This window comes from Euprymna scolopes, chromosome 32, assembly GCF_053919585.1.
Source record: "Euprymna scolopes isolate OS-2025 chromosome 32, ASM5391958v1, whole genome shotgun sequence".
Taxonomy (NCBI): Eukaryota; Metazoa; Mollusca; class Cephalopoda; order Sepiida; family Sepiolidae; genus Euprymna; species Euprymna scolopes.
The window spans coordinates 77,548,270-77,562,008 of NC_136513.1; the positions used below are offsets into that span (position 1 = coordinate 77,548,270).

Here is a 13,739-nt window from a genome sequence, read left to right on the forward strand (position 1 = left end):
CCATCTCATTATCCAGCAAACTCCACCCCTACAAGCCAGCGGCACTCATCCTAGGCATATTAAATCGGCTTCCTTAAAAGGAGGAAATCTCAAAGGAATACTAAATTCACAATACACAATTCACAAGCGGTCTCCAGTCACATGTAGATGGTCAGGTGAGATAACAACATAAGGTTTTTGGAGTTCTTGCTGAAAGATGCTGGAATTTTCGTACATACAGCACCTGGTATTCCCAAATGGTCATCCATCTTGTACTGATCAGGCCCAATGTCGTTTAACTTCAGTAAAGATTTTTCACAATCAATTGTTAAAAATCAATCAAAAGGTGGTCATCTCCATAAAATAACGGTTATTTAATCAAGATGACTTCCCATGAACCAAGGTAAACTGTCCACCATTACCAAAAAATACCCCCCAAAGTAGCAAAAATCATTTTCTTACAAACATCTAAACGGACATTCACTCGCGTTTTAACCATGCCTTTTATTTGACAGTTTTAATTTATTTAAGATAAAAACAATTGTACAGAAATGTTTCGGGGTGGAAAAAGTGAGTGAATGTCACTTGAAGCAACAAATCAAAGTAAAAGTGAAATTAAAATGAGGGAAAGTTAATTAGATTTTCTGATAAAAATTATTCGCATCATGGAATTAGAATACAAGGAAAAAAGAACATTAGAAGAAACATAACTGGAAAAAACAAGTGTTTTATTGGCATAGAGAGCAAAAACAGGAGGGAGAGAGAGAAAGAGAGATCACGGACGAGAGCGGGGGAGATACACAGGTAGAGAGAGCGCGGGGGGCAGCGAGGGGAAGATAGAGAGAGCGCAGGGGGCAGATAGAGAGAGAGAGAGAGAGAGAGAGAGAGAGAGCGGGGGAGATAGAGAGAGAGAGAGCGGGGGAGAGAGAGAGAGAGAGAGAGAGAGCGGGGGGGAGAGAGAGAGCGGGGGGGGGAGAGAGAGAGAGAGAGAGAGCGCGGGGGGAAAGAGAGAGAGAGAGCGCGGGGGGAAAGAGAGAGAGAGAGCGCGGGGGGAAAGAGAGAGAGAGAGCGCGGGGGGAAAGAGAGAGAGAGAGCGCGCGGGGAAAGAGAGAGAGAGAGAAAGAGAGAGAGAGAGAGAGCGGGTGGGGGGAGAGAGCGGGTGGGGGGAGAGAGCGGGTGGGGGGAGAGAGCGGGTGGGGGGAGAGAGAGAGCGGGGGGGAGAGAGAGAGAGCGGGGGGGAGAGAGAGAGAGCGGGGGGGAGAGAGAGAGAGCGGGGGGGAGAGAGAGAGAGCGGGGGGGAGAGAGAGAGAGAGCGGGGGGGAGAGAGAGAGAGAGCGGGGGAGATAGAGAGAGAGAGAGAGCAGGGGAGATAGAGAGAGAGAGAGAGAGAGAGCGGGGGAGATAGAGAGAGAGGGGGAGAGAGCGGGGGAGATAGAGAGAGAGGGGGAGAGAGAGAGAGCGGGGGGAGAGAGAGAGAGAGCGGGGGGGATATAGGGAGAGTGGGGGATATAGGGAGAGAGTGAGTGGGGGATATAGAGATAGAGAGAGGGAGATAGAGAGAGGGAGATAGAGACGGGAAGATAGAGAGCGGGGAAAGATAGAGAGAGAGCGGGGGAAAGATAGAGAGAGAGAGCGGGGGAGATAGAGAGAGAGAGCGGGGGAGATAGAGAGAGAGAGCGGGGGAGATAGAGAGAGAGAGCGGGGGAGATAGAGAGAGAGAGCGGGGGAGATAGAGAGAGAGAGCGGGGGAGATAGAGAGAGAGAGCGGGGGAGATAGAGAGAGAGAGCGGGGGAGATAGAGAGAGAGAGCGGGGGAGATAGAGAGAGAGAGCGGGGGAGATAGAGAGAGAGAGCGGGGGAGATAGAGAGAGAGAGCGGGGGAGATAGAGAGAGAGAGCGGGGGAGATAGAGAGAGAGAGCGGGGGAGATAGAGAGAGAGAGCGGGGGAGATAGAGAGAGAGAGCGGGGGAGATAGAGAGAGAGAGCGGGGGAGATAGAGAGAGAGAGCGGGGGAGATAGAGAGAGAGAGCGGGGGAGATAGAGAGAGAGAGCGGGGGAGATAGAGAGAGAGAGCGGGGGAGATAGAGAGAGAGAGCGGGGGAGATAGAGAGAGAGAGCGGGGGAGATAGAGAGAGAGAGCGGGGGAGATAGAGAGAGAGAGCGGGGGAGATAGAGAGAGAGAGCGGGGGAGATAGAGAGAGAGAGCGGGGGAGATAGAGAGAGAGAGCGGGGGATATAGAGAGAGAGAGCGGGGGAGATAGAGAGAGAGAGCGGGGGAGATAGAGAGAGAGAGCGGGGGAGATAGAGAGAGAGAGCGGGGGAGATAGAGAGAGAGAGCGGGGGAGATAGAGAGAGAGAGCGGGGGAGATAGAGAGAGAGAGCGGGGGAGATAGAGAGAGAGAGCGGGGGAGATAGAGAGAGAGAGCGGGGGAGATAGAGAGAGAGAGCGGGGGAGATAGAGAGAGAGAGCGGGGGAGATAGAGAGTGAGCGGGGGAGATAGAGAGTGAGCGGGGGAGATAGAGAGTGAGCGGGGGAGATAGAGAGAGAGCGGGGGAGATAGAGAGAGAGCGGGGGAGATAGAGAGAGAGCGGGGGAGATAGAGAGAGAGCGGGGGAGATAGAGAGAGAGCGGGGGAGATAGAGAGAGAGCGGGGGAGATAGAGAGAGAGCGGGGGAGATAGAGAGAGAGCGGGGGAGATAGAGAGAGAGCGGGGGAGATAGAGAGAGAGCGGGGGAGATAGAGAGAGAGCGGGGGAGATAGAGAGAGAGCGGGGGAGATAGAGAGAGAGCGGGGGAGATAGAGAGAGAGCGGGGGAGATAGAGAGAGAGCGGGGGAGATAGAGAGAGAGCGGGGGAGATAGAGAGAGAGCGGGGGAGATAGAGAGTGAGCGGGGGAGATAGAGAGTGAGCGGGGGAGATAGAGAGTGAGCGGGGGAGATAGAGAGTGAGCGGGGGAGATAGAGAGTGAGCGGGGGAGATAGAGAGTGAGCGGGGGAGATAGAGAGAGAGCGGGGGAGATAGAGAGAGAGCGGGGGAGATAGAGAGAGAGCGGGGGAGATAGAGAGAGAGAGCAAAATACAGCATAATTTATTGCATATTGATAGCAGGATTATTGATTTTGTAATCATGCAATCTATGTACTCGTTTGCTTACGATTCTAACTGAATTATGAAAACAGGTCATTCATTTTTATGTAAATATTTGGAACTTTTGAAAAAGGACATCTGGTTGAATAATTGAACATATTTTAAGCTTTAATTTTTTAATAGAATTAAAAAAAAACATTTCAACTTTTATTCGTTGATTGGTTGTTTTACGGCATATCAACCCTTTTCAGCTTATTTAATGCTGAATCCGGTGATTTTGAAGAACATTTTTTTAATAGAATATATTTGTTGTTTTCAAGTTTTTTTTCTATTTAAACCATAGTTGGGACCCTAACAGGTACTTTCACTCCGAGTCAGAGTGGACCTGAGAGCAATGGTAATTAAAGGGTGGCTCCACACTCCCCAAAGCCCGCAAGCTGGGGCCTCACCACTGGATATAGTTTAAGGTCATATCCAGGACCAACTTTTATTGGAGCATAAAGAATTAACATTCCATATAATATTATTATAATATTAATATATTCAATATTTAATTAACATTCCATATAATATTATTATAATATTAATATATTCAATATTCAATATTTAATATTCAATATTTAATTAACATTCCATATATTATTATAATATTAATATATTCAATATTTAATTAACATTCCATATATTATTATAATATTAATATATTCAATATTTAATTAACATTCCATATAATATTATTATAATATTAATATATTCAATATTCAATATTTAATTAACATTCCATATATTATTATAATATTAATATATTCAATATTCAATATTTAATTAACATTCCATATATTATTATAATATTAATATATTCAATATTTAATTAACATTCCATATATTATTATAATATTAATATATTCAATATTTAATTAACATTCCATATAATATTATTATAATATTAATATATTCAATATTCAATATTTAATTAACATTCCATATAATATTATAATATTAATATATTCAATATTTAATATCTAATATTTAATTAACATTCCATATATTATTATAATATTAATATATTCAATATTTAATTAACATTCCATATATTATTATAATATTAATATATTCAATATTTAATTAACATTCCATATAATATTATTATAATATTAATATATTCAATATTTAATATCTAATATTTAATTAAAATTCCATATATTATTATAATATTAATATATTCAATATTTAATTAACATTCCATATAATATTATTATAATATTAATATATTCAATATTCAATATTTAATATTCAATATTTAATTAACATTCCATATATTATTATAATATTAATATATTCAATATTTAATATCTAATATTTAATTAACATTCCATATATTATTATAATATTAATATATTCAATATTTAATATCTAATATTTAATTAACATTCCATATATTATTATAATATTAATATATTCAATATTTAATATCTAATATTTAATTAACATTCCATATATTATTATAATATTAATATATTCAATATTTAATTAACATTCCATATAATATTATTATAATATTAATATATTCAATATTTAATATTCAATATTTAATTAACATTCCATATAATATTATTATAATATTAATATATTCAATATTCAATATTTAATATTCAATATTTAATTAACATTCCATATATTATTATAATATTAATATATTCAATATTTAATATCTAATATTTAATTAACATTCCATATATTATTATAATATTAATATATTCAATATTTAATTAACATTCCATATAATATTATTATAATATTAATATATTCAATATTTAATATTTAATATTCAATATTTAATTAACATTCCATATAATATTATTATAATATTAATATATTCAATATTCAATATTTAATATTCAATATTTAATTAACATTCCATATATTATTATAATATTAATATATTCAATATTTAATTAACATTCCATATAATATTATTATAATATTAATATATTCAATATTCAATATTTAATATCTAATATTTAATTAACATTCCATATATTATTATAATATTAATATATTCAATATTTAATTAACATTCCATATAATATTATTATAATATTAATATATTCAATATTCAATATTTAATATTCAATATTTAATTAACATTCCATATATTATTATAATATTAATATATTCAATATTTAATTAACATTCCATATAATATTATTATAATATTAATATATTCAATATTTAATTAACATTCCATATAATATTATTATAATATTAATATATTCAATATTCAATATTCAATATCTAATATTTAATTAACATTCCATATAATCACTGAGGTTAAAAACTCAATATCAGCACATCCATAGCAGATTTGTCTTAAGGCATATCAACCTCTTATCAATGTGATTATGCTGTATGTATGCATTTTCAAGGATTTATTAATTTGAATAGCTATTTATATCCATAGTTAGAAAAGGAGTTAAATACTTTGCCTAGTGCATAAGGTTATAATAAAAAAAATATTCAGCAAATATGACTTATTTACAGCTCAATATCAAAAAGGAAGGGTGGTGTTAGTGGAAATATATCTGAAGAGTTGAGAGAGAGAACAAATTAAAAGCACAATGACTGCTCACCTCCTTATGAGAAGTGTGTAGTCCATATTTATTATCTCCTTACGAGGACCGAGTTAGATACAAGGTCATTTTCTGCAATGGAAAACTAACCTTTCAAAAAGGGGCACTCCAGATTGGGGACAAAGTAAAAATTGCATCAGTCTGGAAGGATTTCATCTTCACTGGTCGAAGACAGAAAAGATGCAGTATAATATCAGAACAGGTACTACACCTCGCTCCTAGCAAGAAGGCTTAATTGTTTGCTATAATTTTCATTTTAAAAATGGATTCTAAATAACCAGGCCTCAAAAGGAAAGGAGGACGGATTTCATCATCCTCCATAGTCAGTATTATAACACCCAACTGATTTCAAAATCCTGCAACAATTGAGCCATTGAAGACAGTCCATCAAAAAGCACAGTTAATTCAACTACCATGTACTGAACAAATATCTACAGTGAATTTTCAAAAGCTCAGGGTTAAGAATCTTTACAATAACCTGTAAGATTAAAATGAAGGCAGTTGGGCGGGGGGGGGGGGGGATTAGACCATGAATCATGCAGATAAAATTAGAGCATGCTCCAGTTCAACTTTTTTTTTTTTTTCTTCCTTTTGCAACAATAAATATACAATAAATTGACTGTTGTCCCGTTTTCTTTTCCCTTGAATATACTAAGTCATTATTGATGATTTCACGTAGAAGGTTAATTCGTATGGGGGCTATGACCGAGGGTTAGAAGAAAAATATATCAAGATATAAAAGCGTTAGTCATTTTTTTCTTTTCTATGTGCATTTCATCTCAAAAGTTTCTTTATGAAGTACATCTATTGAAATGCTAGTTTATTTAGAGGTTTATCTACAATCGGTGGTGAACGTTATGACCCCCCCCTCCCCACACACACACATACTACCGTCTTGGTTGAACACTAGCAGAAGTTATCAAATGACAACCGATTTTTCACTTTCTAAATGTAGACGCATATCATAAACACAGATTTCATATGCATTTGGGAGAGGAGCACACATTTACCTCCAATGTATCAACTGTGTTTTTATGCAAACAATTTCTTTCAAGCATGGGTGTGTATATATAATTATTTTTTATATAGTTTATATATATATATATATATATATATATATATATATATATATATATATATATTACAGTCAGCTGAGTCTTAGACTTCCACTGGTACCATGTAACCCAGTGCTAGCTGCCTCATGGTTGGGTCGTCGGCGACTAAACCGGCTCCCCTGCCCGGGGTAATCTGGGTGAGGAGAGTGTGGGGACACCCAGCAGGACCAAAAACAAGACCTATCAAAGGTCGGATGAGCTTCTTATGAGGTAACGGCTATCTCCTGCAGCCAGAGTCGGTACCAACTTATCGACCTTGTCTTTCCTTGGGTTCTACCGGCTCTGGTCAAGTTCCACTCATGCCGTTTGGGCAACGCACGAGTTTCTTCGTCCAGGCTCTAATCCCATTCAGGTTTAACCAGCTTCCTCCAAAGGAGGAAGTTTCATGGGAGTATGAAATTCACAAACGCATGTATATCCCTGTCAAAGGAGATGATGTTAAGTTTTTACAACTTTTGCAGCTAGGTGTTGACGTCCTTCTATATACAGCGCCTGGAATTCCCAAATTGGTCACCCATTTTAGTAATGATCAGGCTCAACGTTGCTTAACTTCGATGATCTGACAGAAACTGGTGTGTATCAACGTGATTATGGCGTACACAAAAAAATAACCTGACCTGGTTGCTTGGGATTTAATGATGGACACTGTCCATCATTAAATCCCAAGCAATAGATATGAGAAAAGACAAGATTGTGTCATATCAGTTGAGAGAGAGAGAGACAGAGAGAGAGAGTGACACACACACACACACACACACAAACTAAAAGTAAACTAGACAATGTGATGAACTTGCAAATGACTGTGTGTGTGCGCATGCATGCATGCATAATATACCCTTCTCTATCAAGATATTTTTGAGAAACAATCAAATATGACTTGAGAACCAAGACCAAGCTTGAAGTAAAACTAATTTGAAACCAGAGAAACTAGGTTACTGATTATAGCAATATCTTAAATTTATCTTGAAAAAAAGCGGGGGGGGGGGGGGGGGGAGAAAAATGGATTTGAGAGTCAGACTGGCACTTGTTATTAGAAATTCACTCAAATAGCATATCGAACTGTACTTCCACTATAGTTTTCCTGAGATCATGAGAAGTTATGGATTCAAGCATCATACTTGTTCCTCTTGGGGATCCAACCACGATAAAGTAGTCCTTGAGCAACTAACCTGCAGCTTTCTGACACTACAAAGCTGCAGGCTACAAATATGACGTCACTTGAAGAGACAAATGGTAGATGCTGAAATTCAAATAATAATAATAATAAAAATAATCTCCAAACTAGAAATACTAAAAAAAATTCTCAAGTCAAAAGTTAAAAAAAAGATTGAATTATAAAATGAAAATGGAATTAATCACATGACAGGAAAAAAAAAATGTTTATATGAGATGATGATGCAATGCAAAGCAGATCAAAGTTTGTTTGAAGGGAAGGAGATTTATCAAATCTCTGCTGGAAAAAAGGATACGCGTTCCATTCAATCCAGTTATTTTAAAATCATCCAGTAACTGTACAGCTTTCTCTCGATTGCTATCATTCTGATCACTGTCACGTACCTGAAATAGAAAAAAAGAAATTTTATCTTACACGCATACAATATAAGAGTGGCGGGATTTGTATGGGCTGAAAGTGGTTTCGTTATTTTTATATACTATTAAACAAAGAAGAGAAAGTGGGACTTCTGGTTTACTTTGGCACCTTCCCTTAAATTGTCCTCTAGTCCTCAGATTCCATGAGCAATGTTTCTGACAAAGAGGAAAGAATTGCTATTTTCTGTGTCAAAATCTATTCATCTAACACTTATCATTAGCTAATTTTTTTTACCTTTTTATTTTTTTTTAGCTTCTTACATCAAGTGGCTTCATACCTTGTCTGGAGCTTTTCCATCATATAAAAAAAAGATGGACTCTCCTACCGATTTTTGATGTATGAGCTTCTGCCACAACAACTAAGTTGCTCAAAAATTCACACAGATGATTTGTTTATAGTGGAGAAGGCTTTGTGTAGAACCAACCACACTTTTTGGTATTACTTTTGCAATCCCCTCTAATCCATTTGGGTGGAATAAAAAGTAGGAGGCATTACTTTCAAAACATTGGGTCTATACTGAAAGATTTTATTTTGGTTTTACCTGAAAATGTTCTTTCTTTGACATTTTACTGCCCTTTATTGGGTACAAATGAGTTTCCCCCCCCCAATCCTAAAGCCATGACACTGTTGCAAAATTATTTTTGTGTCATTGTGCATAACTAAAAATAAACACTGTCTAGAAAAAGCTGTAAACAACTTGGATATCATTATTTGTACCTTTTTTATTTGAAACTGTCAACTCAACGGTTGAGTTTCAATCCTAGCTTGAAGCATTTGCTTGTCTAACCACACTGATGAACTGTAAACAGCGGAATAGTACTGCCTGTGGATGACAATTTTAATTCCCTTTCTGAAAGAGTTCTTGAAAGGAAATCGCCTGTAGAGTAAGGCATTGGTCATCGGGTAAACACCCAATTTTAGCTCTCAGACGCACTAAAACAATGTTGACATTAAGATTTCGTTTCGACCAGGCGACTGTCAACTTGATAGTCAAATTTCGCTCCCAGCTCGAAGTACTTGCTTTCTAGCGATACTGATGAACTGTAAACAGTACTGTCTGTTGATGCCTATATATATATATATTTAATCAGTAAAGGCTAAAAAACCTAAAAAAAAAAAAAAAATTTAAAAAAAAGTGCTCAATCCTATTGTAGAGCAAAATGTTTTTTACCGTTTTTTTTTGGTCTGCTTAGTTACATATATTTCCACTACCAGAATCGAATTAATGATCCGATAAGTCTGAAGAAACTATCAGATTGTTAATTTGATTCTGGTAGTGGAAACATATGTAACTAAGCAAACCAAAAAAAACGGTAATAAAAACACTATATATATATATATATATATATATATATATAATTGGCTGAAAATGCGAAGCTCGTTGTTTGTTTGTTTACGAACAGGGAATTTGAGCACTATAAATGTGGTGGCGGGTGTCTATTTAAATAAACATTCCAACGAGTTATTTACAGGCATCAATTCCATGGTTGAGTGGGAGAACTGCCGACTGTCAACACGACGGTTCTAGGTTCAATCCTTGGTTTGGGAGAGATGCTAGTCTAGCAGCACTGATGAGTTGTGATACAACGAAACAGGACTGTATGTCGATGACTACAAATATATATATATATATATATATATATATAATAATTATTAAATACCTAGACACTAGTGTTTCATCCTTTCGGGAATCATCAGTGCAGGATGTCACGATTAATGCCAGTCCAGACTATCCGGATTATAAATTAAAACTCAAATATGGAGGCAAGTAAAATCCTTCATGCTTTTGACTTGCGCAAGTCATTTTTAGGGGATTAAGGAGGTTGTATGCAGATCTGTACAGCTTTGAGTGCTGTGTAATTTGCTTGTCTTATTTTCAAACATAAATGCTAGTGTTGAGACGATTAATCGGAATCAGAAAAATAAGGACTTTTGGGTGTATCAGAATCGGAAAAATGTGTGCCTGCTTTCAAATGCCAAAAACGATTCTTATAATTGTCCTTTTTATTTGATTTTTTCTTTTTTAAAAGCAAAATCTTCCATTGTTGGTAGTAATAGTGAAATAAATATATTTATTAATTTTAAACTTTAATTTGTAAAACTAAAATCTATACATCATTCTCCACAAGCATATTTTTATGGCAATTCTCTATCTATATAAAAGCCAAGTACGTCCAAGGATGGAATACTGTTGCCATATCTGGGCAGGAGCTGCCAAAAACAGCCTATCATGCCTTGACAGAGTACAAAACAGACTTCGTCGCTTAGTGGGGGATGCCCTTTTCTCTACCCTGCAACCACTCTCTCACAGAAGAGACGTTGCGAGCCTATCCTTGTTTTATCGTTATTTTCATGCAGGTGCTCGTCTGAACTCCAATCCCTGGTCCCCCCTCGCCAATCTTTCACGAAAAACACCCGTCTAGCTGAATCCACTGTGAAAAATTTCCCCCACTCTATATCTGTGCCTAAATCAAAACGCGGATTCCATGAACAAAGCTTCTTTCTTAGAACTGCACGCCTGTGGAACTCTGTTCCGTCTGCCTGCTTCCCTCCGGACTACAACTTGGATGTCTTCAAGTCTAATGTTAACAAATTCCTAATGAACCGCCCCCTTAAGTAAACACTCCATCAAATCTCCACACTAATGTAATGTACTTGCAATAACCCTTATCCCTGAGTGGCTTCCGGGCCTTGATAAGTGGTGATCACTGTGTAAAAAAAAAAAAAAAAAAAAAGTGAAAAAAAAAAAAAAAAAGTGAAAAAAAAAAAAAGTGAAAAAAAAAAAAAGTGAAAAATAACTCTATAGTTAAATATTTAGAGAATAAAGAAAGAATCTGAATTTACTACGGAATCAGAAATTGTATCGGAATCAGGAAAAATATTGGAATCGTCCAATCACTAAAAAAAAAAAATACCAATTACATGAAAACAGTATTTGTTAAAATTAATATTTTTTGCTCCTATACATATATACTAGCAGGATTCGCAAGTATTACCCCAGAAGTAATTGGAAATGTGCACTCGTGCGCATAATTCTGAAATCATTTTTTGTGTCTAAAATGGTTTTTGTGATTTATGAATCTACAGCACAAACCAACAATATAAAATTATTAACAGCATTAGATTTTCTTTTTGCAAAATTTTCTTTGCTCTTAGTATAGGTTTTTGTTTTTAATTGCATCCAGAGTAATCAATAACTGGACTGATGATCTCTGGGAATCTGATAAAAACTTTAATGATATCATTAAATTCCTTTATCGATTGAACCCTTACCGAAGCTAATTTGAATCTTCTATCAATGGCTTCTATTTAAAAAAAAAAAAAAAAGCATTCATAAATCTAACATTGATTTTTCAACTGCTAGCCCTCTTCTTCCCACCATTTTAATTTGGATGATCTCATTTTTAAAACAGGTGTTAAAGGTAGCAGCAAAGACAAACGATGGTACACACATTATGCTTATACAAACATACCTACCATACCTCATAGAATATAAAATAATCTATAATATAAATCTCACCTGTCTGTTTAAATGAATGTATGTATGTGCGTCTGCATAAAACTTTCAACAAAGGCGACAGATTTTCACAAGATCGGTATCAATTTAAAGCTCAACCATTTGGATGACAAATATCGAAGAATTGGATAAAAACATTAATTCCTTCACCCTCAACTAGGCACTTTTCTACAGGGAGGGGTCGCTTTTTTCGCCGATATTTTCGAAAGTCATCGTCTCTTTCCGATTGATTAGCCTTACCTTAATTTAAACATTTGTCACTTTCGGTTTGGTGATGGGTGCGACAGTAAAGACGTCACCAGTTTCAATGTTGCTTAATTTTGGTGATACAGTGTGTCAATATGATTATGCTGTATATTTGATTATACTCTTATTAGAAAATGTGATTTTATATATATATTTTGTTTTAATGTGAACATCCTCACTGGGGAAAAACATCTTGTGATTATTTCAACAGTTATTGACAATTGGCTGAATCAACATTTTGTTATTTGTGCAGAATAGAAACATCAGCTATTTTTGGAAAACCATAAAGCTAAATTAATTTCTTATTAATTTCCATAAATATCTAAGAATTCTATAAAAAAAAAAAAAAAAAAAAAAAAAAAGTTGCCTTACTATTTGATGGAAACGTGATAAGACATGACAAGAATCTTTTTCCTTTTCTTTCCACATAATTGGAATCGAATCGGACATAATCAGTTTCCCCTTGGGGATAAGCTTACCAGAGACTCTTACTCTTCTTGAATGACTTTCATTGCCAACATGTTTCTTGCAAAAAGACACTGACATTTTATCATTTTACTAGCAAGGTTAACTAGCGTCGCCCGGGATCCTAATTTCCATAATTTACAGATTACACACAAAAAAAAAAAAAAAAGCTAAACAATCTACTCATTATTGTAATTTAAAATGTAAAAATTCATTCTGCGATAAAATCAGAGTAAAAATAATTATGCCCTGGGCAAGGTTTGAACTTACTTTAAAATATGGAATACCAACCAATTGTTTCATGAGGACAAGTACAAAAATGGTTATGCTATTTTTTTTTTTTTTTTTTTTTAATAGAAATCACTCCAGACAAGGTGACAATATAACTTCACTAAATCCTGGCCAACACCAGATAGGTACAGATTGTTAATAGATGAGAAAATGTTAAACATTTTACCAAGATTTTCACTGACCTGCATAATTTTCTGCTGGAACTTGTGTGCAAGAAAAATTTTTATTATTAGTAGTAGTAGTAGTTTCTACCATGGAAAATGAAATTTGCTACTGGAATAATAGAAACTCACCATGAAGCAAGCGGAAAATTTTTGTTACTGTTCCAGTAGTAAATTTTATTTTACCTTGCATGTGCTGCTGCTAATAATAATTACTATTATTAGCCTCAGCATCATATGCCAGGAAAAATATATTAACTCAAAAAATTTCCAATTCTATTGACTTATTGAATTATTTCTTGCTAATAGTTGTTGGGCATGAACGTGGACCACACAAAATTTCTGTGATGTATTAGAGTACAGTAGAACACCAGCATTAATCCATTCAGGGGTTGGGATCGTAAGGTGAAATCGCCATATGGCGGGGTTCCAGCAAAATTTTATACAGTACATATTAAAAATTAGGGACAAAATACAGTATAGTATATAATACACATGTATATAATCAAATAACATTATAAATAACACTATAAGGCAGGGCAAATACCATAATCAGAGGCCAGAAAAACATATTCCACATCGTAATCTGAAAAAAAAAATGTACCCTAGGGCCACCATATCCCAGGGTGCTACTGTAAATATATTTTTTTAATGGGTG

The 13,739-nt window shown here is 35.5% G+C and overlaps 1 protein-coding gene across 18 annotated transcripts in view; it reads right to left on the minus strand.

Moving 5' to 3' along the window:
• The window catches only part of LOC145256445 (SRSF protein kinase 1-like), a 583,024-nt gene that overhangs the window by 67,345 nt on the left and 501,940 nt on the right, over positions 1-13,739 (minus strand). For all 18 annotated transcript variants that reach the window (XM_080115371.1, XM_080115374.1, XM_080115363.1 and 15 more), the window contains one exon: positions 8,280-8,367. In XM_080115371.1, coding sequence (XP_079971497.1) covers positions 8,280-8,367 — 88 coding nt within the window. The remainder of the gene's footprint in view (positions 1-8,279; positions 8,368-13,739) is intronic.